Source organism: Coregonus lavaretus (genome assembly GCF_964263955.1).
Source record: "Coregonus lavaretus genome assembly, chromosome: 26".
NCBI lineage: Eukaryota > Metazoa > Chordata > Actinopteri > Salmoniformes > Salmonidae > Coregonus > Coregonus lavaretus.
In genome coordinates this window covers 4,992,814-5,008,553 of record NC_140013.1, presented here as the reverse complement: position 1 = coordinate 5,008,553, position 15,740 = coordinate 4,992,814, and the positions used below count along the sequence as shown (strand labels likewise).

General features: G+C 42.5%; 1 protein-coding gene across 1 annotated transcript; it reads right to left on the bottom strand.

Moving 5' to 3' along the window:
- Positions 1-3,139: 3,139 nt before the first annotated feature.
- On the bottom strand, positions 3,140-12,741 carry LOC311101486 (ankyrin repeat and protein kinase domain-containing protein 1-like; the record flags this gene model as incomplete). Its single annotated transcript, XM_084142638.1, has 8 exons — positions 3,140-4,410; positions 4,831-4,861; positions 5,267-5,379; positions 9,477-9,632; positions 9,821-9,879; positions 11,623-11,774; positions 11,989-12,271; positions 12,557-12,741. 8 exons carry the CDS (start codon positions 12,739-12,741, stop codon positions 3,140-3,142), a joined length of 2,250 nt encoding a protein of 749 aa, XP_083998764.1.
- Positions 12,742-15,740: the final 2,999 nt, after the last annotated feature.

Below are 15,740 nucleotides of genomic sequence, written 5' to 3'. Positions count from 1 at the left end.
TCTATTTGATAAACAGACATGGAAATAAAACTTTGGAATATAAGAGTGCAATTCAAATGTTTTTTTACCCTTATTTTACCAGGTAAATTGACTGAGAACACATTGTCATTTACAGCAATGACCTGGGGTATAGCTACAGGGTAAAGGAGAGGGGATGAATGAGCCAATTGGAAGCTATCCATGCGTGCACTTGTAAATACAACATTTAGCAATTCACTTACTGTAATGTAATAGCCTAATTGTCTTGGGCTGTAAAGAAATTCTATGTTAGTTATTAAAATAAAAATGTAAAATAAAAGCTTAATGTAATATCAGAAAATAATGTTTGTTTCCCAGTTTTGAAAATTAAACTAGCATAGTTGCTAACTAAAATGCTATTTGATACCTAAAATTCTATTTGAATGTTTGTGGTTGTTGACCCTATGCTGAGAGAGCCAGTGAACCATCATGCCCCCTCCATCCACCCGCAAGTGGAAAGCAAAATTGATATTTTATTAAGGTCTGAATTTTCACTTGTGTAGAAAGTTCGGGTAGGGATTCGTCAAAGGGTCCAATTCTGGGGAGCTCTCTCCGCTATCATCACTGAATCTGAGTCTGATTGTTGCTATTCCACTAACATATCATATAAGGGGAAATGGGCCTCAGTGCATGGTATAGCTCATACAGTACATACACATCTCTCGTCGCACAAAACAGGCAGACCTACTCAGAAAATGCCAGGAAATAGTAAATATCATGACTTTAGATTGAGAAGGGGTATAATTGGATGGGTAAAACCATCACAAAGATATAGCAGAGAGAGAGAGAGAGAGTAGGGGGCTGCATGTGCACTGTGTTGAGGAGATAGCAGTAAGCTGAAATATTAATCATCTTAAAGGGGCATGTATGATGACAAGAAGACTAAGGGAAAGGAGAAGGCAATAATATACTGTATATTAATGAAAACAAAGGCATGGAAAAGGATCTTTGAGTAATGTGAGAATGAGGTGCTTGCTTGGTATTATAATGCAGTTCTGCAGTATCTATGCTGCTTATACTTAGACTACGCTGAAGGCTGAACAATGCAAGTGGATGTCTGGTGAAAGTATTTCAAACTCATCAGGCTATAAAATAGTTGTGGCTTTAACCTGTGTCTATACCTGTGTCTAAACTGACAGGTTTGAAGCCCAAATAGTAACCTTGGGCAGCAAAGGGATTCAACTCAGGGGTGTTTTTTAAATACAGGTATACTGAGAAGCTGAGTGGTGGCTAAGATGACAGGGAAACATGTTTTCCACATCATCACCCTGGAGACTTGAAAAATCACTTTCCGTCAATTACCTGGGCAAGGCCAGAGACTTTCTTGGGGGGGGCTGTTGGGGTGTCACACCTGGGTCAGGAGCTGGATCAGGGGCTGCATTTGTCATGTTTGCAGTTGCTAAGCACCACAGGCCTCTGTGGATAATTTAACCCTGTGAGAGGCTGTCTCAACTCAAAGATATCCCTCTAGCCCGCTGGGGAATTAAATACACCACCGACCATTGGAATTGTAGTTTGGTCTACTATTAATATTCATAGACTGTGTAAACATGTTGCATTCATTAATAATGCAATATTTTGTCTGAAAGTAGGCCTACAAGGAATGTCCCATGGAAATAGGATGACAGCAAGCATTCCTTCTTCTATCCAAACTCCTGTTGTTGACTAGCATCCCTTGCTGTGATGCAATGCCCTTAACGGCTTGCACAATTGAACTGGCATTAGCTGCTGTTGCACGTCGTCACCTGACCTTCCTCAGAAATTCTGTTAGGCATTTGCAAACTGAATTATAGCCTGATGGAAACCGTCAAATGTGTCACTGTGGGTGTAAAAGGTTGTGCCGGAGCCATTGATTCAGACTAACTTTGATTAGATGGTGAAGATGAGTTCAATTTTTCAGGAGGTCTGCTGTCAACTAATGTGGATGGGAGTGGCACACACTCTTTTATGAATGAGGAGTGTTTATCAAATCCTGCAGACCAGGGAGAAGCGGTTTGGGGAGAGAGAAATGCTGTCAAACCAGTTATCTTCTCAGGGAGATGGTGGCAGTGAGAGTGATTAGAATGTTTCACATTGATATCATTCCTCACTGGTGAGATAAACGTTGTGGGAACGTTTCAAAAACATTGCACACAGGTTTCGGTTCACTTCCACCTGTCAGTGAAGCATTAACTACAGTAGGTCGAACAGATCTGATATGATAGGGCGGCAGGTAGCTTAGTGGTTAAGAGCGTAGTGCCAGTAATCGAAAGGTCGCTGGTTCTAATCCCCGAGCCGACTAGGAGAAAAATCTGTCGATGTACCCTTGAGCAAGGCACTTAACCCTAATTGCTCCTGTAAGTCGCTCTGGATAAGAGTGTCTGCTAAATGACAAAAATTGGTATAAGTACTAGCCGACTACATGTGTTTTTCTGTGATAGACATGGCTGCTATGCTAGAGTATTTAAAAAAAAAATAGTTTGTTTGGTCACCTGTGCCATGGCCATGAGAACATAAGTATGTGTAAATATATTTCTCAATGCATTTCAGTTCTATTCAATATAATGTGTCAACATGGCAGCTTAGTCCTGCACAAGATATAGTGCTCTTGGTTGGTCACCACAGTGCAGAGAATAATACATTATTTAATAATCCACTCATGGTCAGAGTCAAAATTACATATTTATAGATGTTGACAACAGATAGTAAGGTCATCCTTGAGCACTGGAACAATAATTAAACGATTTAAATTAACATAACAATATAATATTGAGCATTCATAATAACATTCCTAACTACAGTGTAGATACCGTAGAGACATAAATCAGTAGAGCGAATCAATACACTCTTCCCAACAGTGATGTACTGTACTTCTTAGTCAGTGTTACGCTGTCCAGAGTTATATTTCAACATGTCGTTGTTGGCTTTCTAGTACCCTTTTTAAACTATCTTGCCAATCCGAACCAAATTGTACTGGCTTGGATAGTTTCTTCTCACATTATTATTTTTAGCACAGTTCCAGCAACAATGGTGGATATGTAACCAGGCCAGCTCAGTACAGCTTTGTTTGGCTCGGCTCAGTTCAGCTCAGTACAGCTTGGTATGGGGCGGCTCGGTTCGGCACAGTAGTGTGAAAGGCTCACTAAATGTCCTCCAGTAGCTGCACTATCTCCTCTTTCTGACACTTCCTGGCCAGGCATAGGGCTGTGCAGCCTGTTGAGTCCTTATTAAACCTCTCTGCCCCATTCAATAGCAGGGCTTTGATAATGGGAATGCTGCCGTTCTGGGCAGCCAGGTGTAACGGGGTGGCCTTTCTCTTGTTCTGAGCATTGACGTTGGCCTGATGCAAGATGAGGTGGAGCACGCTGGGGAAAAGGCCGCTGTTACACGCCAAGTGGAGCGCCGTCCAGCCGCTATCCTCTGCCACGTTGGGATCGGCCTTGGCCGACAGCAGCTTGGACACCACTTCCTCTTGCCCATGGTGGCAGGCCAAGTGGAGGGGCGTCCAGCCGCCCTTCCCTGGCGGGTCCACAGAGCCCTGGTGGGCTTCCAGTTCTAGCACGGTGGCCGCGTGGCCCTTCAGCGCCGCCAAGTGCATGGGCGTCCAACCCTGGAGGGTCCTGGGGTCGGGATTCGCACTGTTGTCCAACAGCAGCCTGCAGATACCTGTGTGTCCCTTGAGGGCGGCGAAGTGTAAAGGGGTGTAGTGCCGGCTGTCCAGGGAGTTGACATCGGCTCCAGCTGTCACCAGCTGCCTGGCCACCCTGTTGTGGCCCTCCTCGGCTGCCAGGTGTAGAGCGGTGGTCAGGGAGTGGTCCGTCCCGTTGGGGTCAACTCCCTTACTGAGCAAGAGCTTGGCGATGACGAGGTGGCCGTACACGCTCGCCACGTGGAGCGCCGTCCTCCCGTGGAGCTCCTCGCACTCGTCGGCGCTCCCCAGCCGCTTCAGGAGGAGACGCACAATGTTCTCGTGGCCGTTCTGAGCGGCCAGGTGAAGCGGCGTCCACCCGGCTTTCTCCTTAACGCTAGGCTGGGCGCCACTGTCCAGTAGCAGACAGACGACTCTGTTGTCGCCGCTTTGAGCGGCGAAGTGTAGAGGAGTCCACTGGTCCCCATCTCCAAGTTTAACATCCGCCTTGTGCTCCGTCAGTAAGGAGCATATCTCGTGGAACTTGTGGAGCGCAGCCACAATGAGAGGGGTGTATCCTCTGACGCTCTGTGAGTTTACCTCCGCACCAAGACTCAAGACATGCTTCACACTCTCCGTGTCACCACTAACCACCGTGTAGTGGAGGAGAGTGTTGTTGTCTTTGAAGAGCATAGACACATGCTCCTTCCTAAGCGCCTGTCTGAAATGTACAAAGTCTTTCCTTGATAGAAGATTGAGAATGTCATCCCTGGTGTTGCTCATGTCTGTGAATGTAGAAATGCAACATATACCAGATAAGACACAGAGGCAGAGGTACTGCCAATGCAAAAAGTTGCAAATCAATCTAATAAAGTATAGCAATATGTCTGCTGCCTCATTTGAGTGTGGCAGTAGCCATGGTTTATTGAAGTGTGCATGCATTTGCATACAAGTTGGACAAGAGACAATGCTTTCCTCCAATGCATTTTGTACACTTGTTGTTTTGTCCCACATCTAAGAGCCAGAGCTAAATAACCATTTTTTCCACATGATCCAAAGGGACAGCTTTTTGTCAATTTCTCTAATTAGTACCACATTTCCTTCTCCAGTTCCATATGTGAAAAACACTTGGTAGAATTGCATTTTAAATGTCAGCCCTAGAGGCACTGCGACACACTGAACATTCGTTTTCCCCATGTACTCACCTGGAGGGTTGGCAAGTGAGCACGTGGATTTCTTAATGGAGATATAATGAAAAAGTGTTAATGGTAGTCATCATAATAGCAGCACATCAACAAGCTAATGTTGTTATTAATGGAGTAGTTATTTATCACCTTGATATGTAACAACAGTTAGCTATTGATATTCTGCAAAACATTTTCTGTCCCATATATTGGCGACGCACCAGATGAACATGTGATCGGAGCTAAGGAGAACTGTTTATAAGATGCATACATTATACAAAGATACATTTGGCATTATCAATGTCTTCTTTTACATACATTCACACATGGGAGAGCAAACCATGAGAGAGAGAGAGAGAGAGACAGAGAGAGCTTTGTATATGTTGTCTCAACAATGATGGTGGATGCTGGATCTGTTATCTCAACATTGATGGAGGATGCAGCACTGAGCACTTACTCTTCTGCAGCTGGGCGACAGCATGGTATAATCAGGTTTGTGTGTATTATCCCCGTTGCTACATCCACCTATTCCCAGGACGTCGATCAGAGCTTCTGTCTTTCGAACAGTGTCTGGAAATAAACAAACAGACAAACAGATTCTCAAATTCAGAGGGATTTGATTGATGCACTGCATGCATCTGTCATGCTCAGAGTGTTAACAAGATGTGTACAAGTGTGAATACTGTATGATATTTATTTAGAATTCTGTTCAAACATGAGTGTTTTCGATCTTGGGAAAAACAGATTGTAAAATCCATGAGGCACTATAGTTTAATGAAAACTTTTCATAATGTACAGTAACTGCTGTGGTCAACACAATATTCAAGGGCACTGAAGATAAGAAAAATTACCCTGAAACAAATGGACACTTTTGGTCATACAGATTTAAGGTGTCCATTTTATGACATGTGAAATAGAATGCAAATAACCTATTCTTATGCTTAATAATGCTGTAATATGGAATATATAGGCCTACTGGCTCAATAGAGGGGGGGGGGGTGATAATGCAGCTAATCAAATTGTGGTTGAAACAAAGTTTGTTGCATAAATCAGATCTTACCGATATGCTTACACGACCGGAAAATTGCTTAGTAATGTTGCTAATTTCGATGCGGCAGTGTATGCATACATATGGTGTTCATTAGTATTCATTAACATGGCACTTTAATCCTTTGCCTTAATTGCTTGCCTAGGTGACCTGCAGCTCTTGTAAATTATCCAATCTTATCTGAGTTAATTTTAGAATATTACAATAAGGCATCTAACATTAGTGAGCATTATATTGTGCAGAGCATGTGCTCTCCAAGTCTCTCTGAGTCTCCTCAAAGTCTACAATCAGAAAGCTGACAGTGTACAAGCCCTGGACAGGATAATTATGATCTTTATGCAGAAACAGATGCAGAGTTACTGAGGGCTGTGCAATTCAGGTCTGAGTGATGTCTGAGACTTGGTAAATAAACTACCGCTAATTTACCAAAGTGACTGTAATTTTCTGTAATTTTGGTAATTAACAGGTCATCTATGGCAATCTATGGTAACTTTGTACATTTTTACTAATGTATTCATATAAAATATTAATTCATCTGTGTCTAGTAGATAGACCATATGGTTCAAGAGAAAATAGCCTAATTAATGAAAAAAGCATCTAATTAACAATGGCATTATTTTCAATTAACTCTGCAACTCTTCCAACTCTTTACTTTTTTTCACTTCAACCAGTTTGGCCCCAAAACATGTACAACAAAGACATATTGACATAGTAAAATAAATAAAAGTGTGTAAAAATATAAAGGATATTTCATGATGAAATACACCAATGGTTTTCAAGTTGATGGGTTATATTTAGGATAATGTTTTACAGCTTTGTCATTCAATTTTTTATTTTAAAATCATCTTATTTTATTATGTTATATATTTTACATGTGATGAAAATTCCATGTAGATAAATAGGCAGAATCTACCACACACCCAAAACCAAATAGTGAAGGTGCTGGAGACAAAATGCAAAACTGGAGAAACTTCCAGTCAGATGCACATTTATTTTAATAGAGACTAAGCTTTCAGTCAGTCGACCTTCATTAGAGCATATCTCCACAAACAATAGTGGGACAGATACAGTGGCTTGCAAGAATTCACCACCCTTGGCATTTTTCCTATTTTGTTGCCTTACAACCTGGAATTAAAATAGATTTTGGGGGGGCTTGTATCATTTGATTTACACAACATGCCTACCACTTTGAAGACAAACAAGAAATACGACAAAAAAAAGAAAGAAAACTTGAGCATGCATAACTATTCAACCCCCCAAAGTCAATACTTTGTAGAGACACCTTTTGCAGCAATTACAGCTGCAAGTCTCTTGGGGTATGTCTCTATAAGCTTAGCACATCTAGCCACTGGAATTTTTGCCCATTCTTCAAGGCAAAACTGCTCCAGCTCCTTCAAGTTGGATGGGTTCTGCTGGTGTACAGCAATCTTTAAGTCATACCACAGATTCTCAATTGGATTGAGGTCTGGGCTTTGACTAGGCCATTCCAAGACATTTGAATGTTTCCCCTTAAACCACTCAAGTGTTGCTTTAGCAGTATGCTTAGGGTCATTGTCTTGCTGGAAGGTGAACCTCTGTCCCAGTCTCAAATCTCTGGAAGACTGAAACAGGTTTCCCCTCAAGAATTTCCCTGTATTCAGCGCCATCCATCATTCCTTCAATTCTGACCAGTTTCCCAGTCCCTGCCGATGAAAAACATCCCCACAGCATGATGCTGCCACCACCATGCTTCACTGTGGGGATGGTGTTCTCGGGGTGATGAGAGGTGTTGTGTTTGCGCCAGACATAGCGTTTTCCTTGATGGCCCAAAAGCTCAATTTTAGTCTCATCTGACCAGAGTACCTTCTTCCATATGTTTGGGGAGTCTCCCACATGCCTTTTGACAAACACCAAACGTGTTTGCTTATTCTTTCTTTAAGCAATGGCTTTTTTCTGGAGACTCTTCCTTAAAGCCCAGCTCTGTGGAGTATACGGCTTAAAGTGGTCCTATGGACAGATACTCCAATCTCCGCTGTGGAGCTTTGCAGCTCCTTCAGGGTTATCTTTCGTCTCTTTGTTGCCTCTCTGATTAATTCCCTCCTTGCTTGGTCCGTGAGTTTTGGTGGGCGACCCTCTCTAGGCAGGTTTGTTGTGGTGCCATATTCTTTCCATTTTTTAATATTGGATTTAATTGTGCTCCGTGGGATGTTCAAAGTTTCTGATATTTTTTTATAACCCAACCCTGATCTGTACTTCTCCACAACTTTGTCCCTGACCTGTTTGGAGAGCTCCTTGTTCTTCATGGTGCCGCTTGCTTGGTGGTGCACCTTGCTTAGTGGTGTTGCATACTCTGGGGCCTTTCAGAACAGGTGTATTTATACTGAGATCATGTGACAGATCATATGACACTTAGATTGCACACAGGTGGACTTTATTTAACTAATTATGTGACTTCTGAAGGTAATTGGTTGCACCAGATCTTATTTAGGATCTTCATAGCAAAGGGGCTGAATACATATGCACGCACCACTTTTCCGTTATTAATTTTTTAGACTTTTTTGAAAGTAGTAATTTTTTTCATTTCACTAATTAATTTGGACTATTTTGTGTATGTCCATTACATGAAATCCAAATAAAAATCAAATTACAGGTTGTAATGCAACAAAATAGGAAAAACGCCAATGGGGATGAATACTTTTGCAAGGAACTGTAAGGTCACCCAGTGGGCCAGAGATAATTAAAGACACCTGTGATAATCTAAAGTACCCAAAAAGGCCACTAGATGTCATGTGATTAAAATTCCATTACATCCTTGAAAGTTACCAAAATTCTGGTAGTTTACTGGTAAAGTTATCAGTAATACCCCCTCCCTTTGCAACCCGTCTGAGGATCTGGCCTCAGCCAGTGTAAGATCAGCCAATAATTTACTGAACAAAGTCCACACAACATGTTCAGCCATATTGTGTCGTTCTCCAACAGATGGGCTTGCCTTGTTTTGAAGAAACAATGCACTGGAGCGATCACATGGGTAATGTGTATAGCTATGCGCTTAAAATGATTATTTTTCTTTGAAAAGGGAAGCCTATGGTACTTGGAGACAAGAATAATAATTTTTTTCTTGACTTTTTCTGATTACAAAGTGGTGGCCATTCTGTTTCTATACTGTTTCTGATTATAGCAAGGGGAGACTATTCTCCCCCTTTTGTTGTCTCGAAGATAGGTTTGTTTTGTTGTTGTTTGCTGTTGGGTATGGAGAGGGATACACAATGTTATCTAGCCTAATCTAAGATATTTTCGAATGTCTGGCATTGATGACAATGACCATAAGAGTTGGTTGGCGGTAGTCCCAGAGGTGGACCAGTAACCAAAGGTTCCAGGCCGGGCGATGGAAAATTGTGGAGGACTGCTGGTGTCAGATCATTACCATTGTGCCATTGAGTAAACCACTTAGCCCCCAAAATATCTCTCCATCTTGCACTGCACCGTGGCTAACCCTGTGCCTCTCAACATGTGGGTGTGTCTGAGGTTGGGAAAAAGGCAGAAGACTAATTGTATTTTGAGCCAAATGGACAATAACGTATCTATTCTATTCTACAGTATTTTACAGCACAAACAGATCTGGAATCAGATGAAGTGTTACCTGAGAAATCTGGCCTCTCTCTGGGATCCTGATCCCAGCACCGTTGCATTATTGTGATCATCTGCTCACATTCGTGTGGCTTGTCATCAGGGATCTTTTCCAAGCCTGGCCTTCTACCTGATGACACCTTCATCAGCACTGTCATTGTACTGCTTCCTGTGTCACAGGAAGTTACATGTTCGTTCAGATGAGAAATGATTTTTTTTAAATGAACTCTCAATGTAAAATGTGATTATAAGCTTGTATAGTTTAACTACCTGAACTTTGTCAAACACTACCGTGTCTGTGATTCGATTTAAAATATATATCTGATACTTTAATCAGAATGCATTACCGCTACTCACGTTTCCCACCTTGATAAGGTTTCTTCTGGGTCAGGATTTCCCACATCACAATAGAGAAGCTAAATTAAAACAAGAAACACGTAAGACCACTCTGACCGGACAGGACAACTTCAATGTGGTTCTTTCCCCATGTATCTAATTACACTGAAGAAAAATATAAACGCAACTTGCAATCATTTTAAAGATTTTACTGAGTTACAGTTCATATAAGGAAATCAGTCAATTGAAATATATTTATTAGGCCCTAATCTATGGATTTCACATGGGAATACAGACATGCATCTGTCGGTGGAAGATAACAAAACAATTTTAAGTAGGGGCGTGGATTAGAAAACTAGTCAGTATCTGGTGTGACCACCATCATGCAGCACGACACATCTCCTTCGCATAGAGTTGATCAGGATGTTGATTGTCGCCTGTGGAATGTTGTCCCTCTCCTCTTCAACGGCTGTGCGATGTTGCTGGAGATTGGCGGGAACTGGAACACACTGTCGCACACGTCAATCTAGAGCATCCCAAATATGCTCAATGGGTGACATATCTGGTGAGTATGCAGGCCATGGAAGAACTCAGAAATGTTCAGCTTCCAGGAATTGTGTACAGGTCCTTGTGACATGAGATTAATGGAACGACAATTGGCCTCATGATCTTGTCACAGTATCTCTGTCCATTCAAATTGCCATCGATAAAATGCAATTGTGTTCGTTGTCCGTAGATATGCCTGCCCATACCATAACCCCACCGCCACCATGGGACACTCTGTTCACAACGTTGACATCAGCAAACCGCTCGCCCATACGACGCCATACACACCATCTGCCATGTACAGTTGAAACCGGGATTAATCCGTGAAGAGCGCACTTCTCCAGCGTGCCAGTGGCCATCATAGGTGAGCATTTGCCCACTGAAGTCCATTACAACGCCGAACTGCAGTCAAGTTAAGACCCTGGTGAAAACGACGAACATGCAGATGAGCTTCCCTGAGACGGTTTCTGACAGTTTGTGCAGAAATTATTCGGTTGTGCAAACCCACAGTTTCATCAGCTGTCCGAGTGGCTGGTATCAGATGATCCCGAAGGTGAAGAAGCCGGATGTGGGCGGGATGGGTTGGCGTGGTTACACAAGGTCTGCATTTGTGTGGCCGGTTGGACATACTGCCACTTTCTCTAAAACGACATTGGAGCTGGCTTATGGTAGAGAAGTGAACATTCAATTATCTGGCAACAGCTCTGGTGGACATTCCTGCTGTCAGCATGCCAATTGCACGTTCCCTCAAAATTTAAGACATCTGTGGCATTGCGTTGTGTGACAAAACTGCACATTTTACAGTGGACTTTTATTGTCCCCAGCATAAGGTGCACCTGTGTAATGATCATGTTGTTTAATCAGCTTCTTGTCAGGTGGATGGATTATCTTGGCAAAGGAGAAATGCTCACTAACAGGGATGTAAACAAATTTGTGCACAAAATTTGAGCATATGGAACATTTGTGCATATGGAACATTTCTGGGATCTTTTATTTCTGCTCATGAAACATGGGACCAACACTTTGCATGTTGCATTTATATTTGTGTTCAGTGTACATTAAATCTAAATTACATTATCAAAGATAATACCTCATTAGAAACGATATTGAAAATATCTACGACTTTAGGAACAAAAACTGAATAAATTATTCAAATATCTTAGTTAGTAACTCATAATTGTTCTATTACAAAGAGAGAGAAAACTAGCCTATTGACACAGTTCTATAGTGGGCCTATGTGTGAGTTTGTAGGAATTGGCCCTTGGCAACTACCTCACCTGTAAACATCAAACTTGGTTCCTGGATGCTCAGGGCACAGGGTGAACGCCTCTGGAGGTATGTAGCAAATGCTTCCTCTCGCAGTCAAATTTTCAATGAATTCCTTCTTGCTCCCAGCCTCCTCCCACTTAATTAAGCCAAAATCTGAAATCTTTGGAGGGACATTTTCTTCAGACAGATAATCATTAATGTGTACATACCACTGAACTCTTATTCAAATATAACCCTACACTTTTTAATGTTTGCATGCCTAATTAAAAAAGGAGTCTAGATATCATTAACGACCCTCGTCTCACTCATTACACTTTTTAAACAGTAATAGCTGCTTTAACGGCATACCAGCGTCTCTGTGGAGCTATTCTCACCTTGATGTGGAGGTGATCGTCTAGAAGGATGTTTGAAGGCTTCAGGTTCAGGTGGAGAAGTGGAGGGTTCATGCTGTGAAGGAAGTTCATGCCCATGGTGGCCTCGTGAATCATCTGGAACTTCTTGGGCCACATCAACATGTGGCTGGTAAGGAGATGATCCAGGGAGCCATTACTCATGTACTCCATCACCATGGCGGGAGGGTCATTACACACCCCGTAGACGGACACAATGTACTTGAATGTCACTTTCTCCATCTTGGATGCCTCCTCTATCATTCTCCTACAAAGAAAGAAAAGACGAGTGTAAGGGGGAGTTTACAGGTTTTTTCCACACCTGAGCAGCCTCAGCAACAAGGTTTTTGTCGTCACATTCAACCTTTCTAATCTAACACATTTATTTTCCCAGTATTTAGACCACGACTGCTAACTGCTAATTATCCAAACACCCAAATGTGTGTTATTCCATTAAAAACTGGCAATTAAATTACGTGATTTATTGGGTGAAATGTCTGCTCTGTTCTAGAGTATATCTTCTAGGCCTCAAATAAAGCCACATTAACCATACCTGTAGAAACTGGTGCCAGTAAGGGTGGTATCGAAGCTTTTCAGGGCACACTTTTCCCTCCAAAGCTTGAGTTTCACTCTGTAGACCTGGCCAAAGCTGCGTTCCGTCACCTTAATCCAGTCAGCCTCAAAGTCATCCTTCTTGAAGATCCTGAACTTCTCCAGGGCCCCGTCAACAGGATCCATGGGGGCAGAGCTCCTCCTGTGTGTCACAACACCATCTCTAATCTCACACAAACTCAGAGGAATTTCTCCGTGGGGTCTCCCTTGTCCATGAAGTGGGTAGACAAGTACTGAGGTGGCGAGGCAGCCTAAGACTGTGTCTAAGACTCCAATGTGGTTAACTGTGGGTCGTGGGAGGAGCCATGTCACTGCTCGTTTGCATAGCAATGTAACAAGACCGGTTTCCACTGCACTGCCTGCCAAGAAAATTGCTTAGGTTCACATCAGAGAGCAGGAAGGAAACCTGATATGCCAGCCTAATTTGTTATAGCTCTGATACCTGGGGGATCATTTTGCTATTTGATTTAGAATTTTAAGACCCCTTGAAGTATAAAAAAAAATATATACAATTAAATTATAGCCTTGGTTTCTCAAATGACTGCCTTGCCTGGTTCACCAACTACTTCTCAGATAGAGTTCAATGTGTCAAATCGGAGGGCCTGTTGTCTGGACCTCTGGCAGTCTCTATGGGGGTGCCACAGGGTTCAATTCTCGGGCCGACTCTATTCTCTGTGTATATCAATGATGTTTCTCTTGCTGCTGGTGACGCTCGGATCCACCTCTATGCGGACGACACCATTTTGTATACATCTGGCCCTTCATTGGACACTGTGTTAACAAACCTCCAAACGAGCTTCAACGCCATACAACACTCCTTCCGTAGCCTCCAACTGCTCTTAAACACTAGTAAAACTAAATGCATGCTCTTCAACCGAATGCTGCTTGCACCCGCCCACCCGACTAGAATCACTACTCTTGGCGGGTCTGACCTAGAGTATGTGGACAACTAAAAATACCTAGTTGTCTGGTTAGACTGTAAACTCTCCTTCCAGACTCACATTAAGCATCTCCAATCAAAAGTTAGATCTAGAATCAGCTTCCTATTTCAGAACAAAGCCTCCTTCACTCATGCTGCCAAACATGCCCTTGTAAAACTGACTATCCTACCGATCCTTGACTTCGGCAATGTCATTTACAAAATAGCCTCCAACACTCTACTCAGCAAATTGGATGTAGTCTATCACAGTGCCATCCGTTTTGTCACCAAAGCCCCATATACTACCCACCATTGTGACCTGTACGCTCTTGTTGGCTGGCCCTCACTACATATTCATCGCCAAACCCACTGGCTCCAGGTCATCTATAAATCACTGCTAGGCAAATCCCAGTCTTATCTTAGCTCACTGGTCACCATAGCAACACCCACCCGTAGTCTGCGCTCCAGCAGGTATATCTCACTGGTCATCCCCAAAGCCAACACCTCCTTTGGTCGCCATTCCTTCCAGTTCTCTGCTGCCAATGACTGGAACGAACTGCAAAAATCTCTGAAGCTGGAGACTCTTATCTCCCTCACTAACTTTAGGCGTCAGTTGTCAGAGCAGCTTACCGATCACTGCACCTGTACACAGCCCATCTGTAATTAGCCCATCCAACTACCTCATCCCCATATTGTTATTTATTTTGCTAATTTGCACCCCAGTATCTCTATTTGCACATCATCTTTTGCACATCTATCATTCCAGTGTTAATACGAAATTGTATCTATTTTGCACTATGGCCTATTTATTGCCTTACCTTCATAATTTACTACATTCGCAAACACTGTATATATATTTTCTGCTGTATTTTTGACTTTATGTTTTGTTTACCCCATATGTAACTCTGTGTTGTTGTTTGTATCACACTGCTTTGCTTTATCTTGGCCAGGTCACAGTTGTAAATGAGAACTTGTTCTCAACTGGCTTACCTGGTTAAATAAAATAAAAATCCTATATCTGAGAGATAAGAAAGATGAGGAATTTTTACATGTAATTAACGCCTTTTTTTTCACTAAACAGTCTCCATATACTGTAAACTTCCCTAGAGCAAAACAACCGACATGTACGTGTTCATGAGAGTCTCACCTTTACACAGAGGGGTCACATTAGTGTGTAGCCCAAACTGTTTGGACGCTACAGACAGAAGTTGGCAGATCGGCTGTACCGACTTCAGACAAGTCCCAAGACGCTTGTGTGGGTCGTTGAGGAACTGTCACGATCGTTGATGAATGGGTCAGACCAAGGCGCAGCATGATATGCATACATGTTTGTTAGAACCAAATAAACAACTACAAACGTCCAAGGTACACAAACAACATACCTAACACGGAACACGATCCCACAACCCACTAGTGCCAATAGGCTGCCTAAGTATGGTCCCCAATCAGAGACAACGAGCGACAGCTGCCTCTGATTGGGAACCACACCGGCCAACATAGATCTACACATACTAGATCTAAACATAGAAAATCCAACATAGAAAATACCAACAAGGAATATACACACCCTGACTCAACATATAAGCGTCCTCTGAGTCAGGGCGTGACAGGAACACAGAGAACACCATCGTGTTCATGAGAGTCACATCTTTCCATAGATGGGTCATAATAGATTGTGGGCCGTTCAGATGCTATAGATGATTTTGTGAGAAGACCGAATTTCGGGATGTCTCATTGTCTGACAAACACAGCTCTAGCTCTGTCACCTTTCACTGCAGATGCGGAAGTGTTACACAGGCAGACGCGGTGGATTGAGATGCATCCAATGCAAAACAACTGATACAGCATCTCTAGCTTAAACGGACAGATTTGTATGGGAATGTTTGTATTGTGCTAATTAGATTTCCGCAGGGGGGTGGACATCGACTTTAGGAGGTTAAGAGAAATTGTGCACAGCTTAAAGAAATTACCTGACTTGACACTTCATTGCCAGCAATAGTCTCTACTTTACGATTATGGAAATGGACCATCATTAATGTTCTGCATGATGACACAGCATTAAAGGGACATTACACTCAAAAATCAGCTGTTTTCACCTGAAAGTGGTCCCATGTTAAAGATGAATTCACATTCTACTCCATCAGTTGTGTAGATCCAGCTATGGAAACGATAATCTGGAAATTATATGGCGATTCTCTTTTCCACT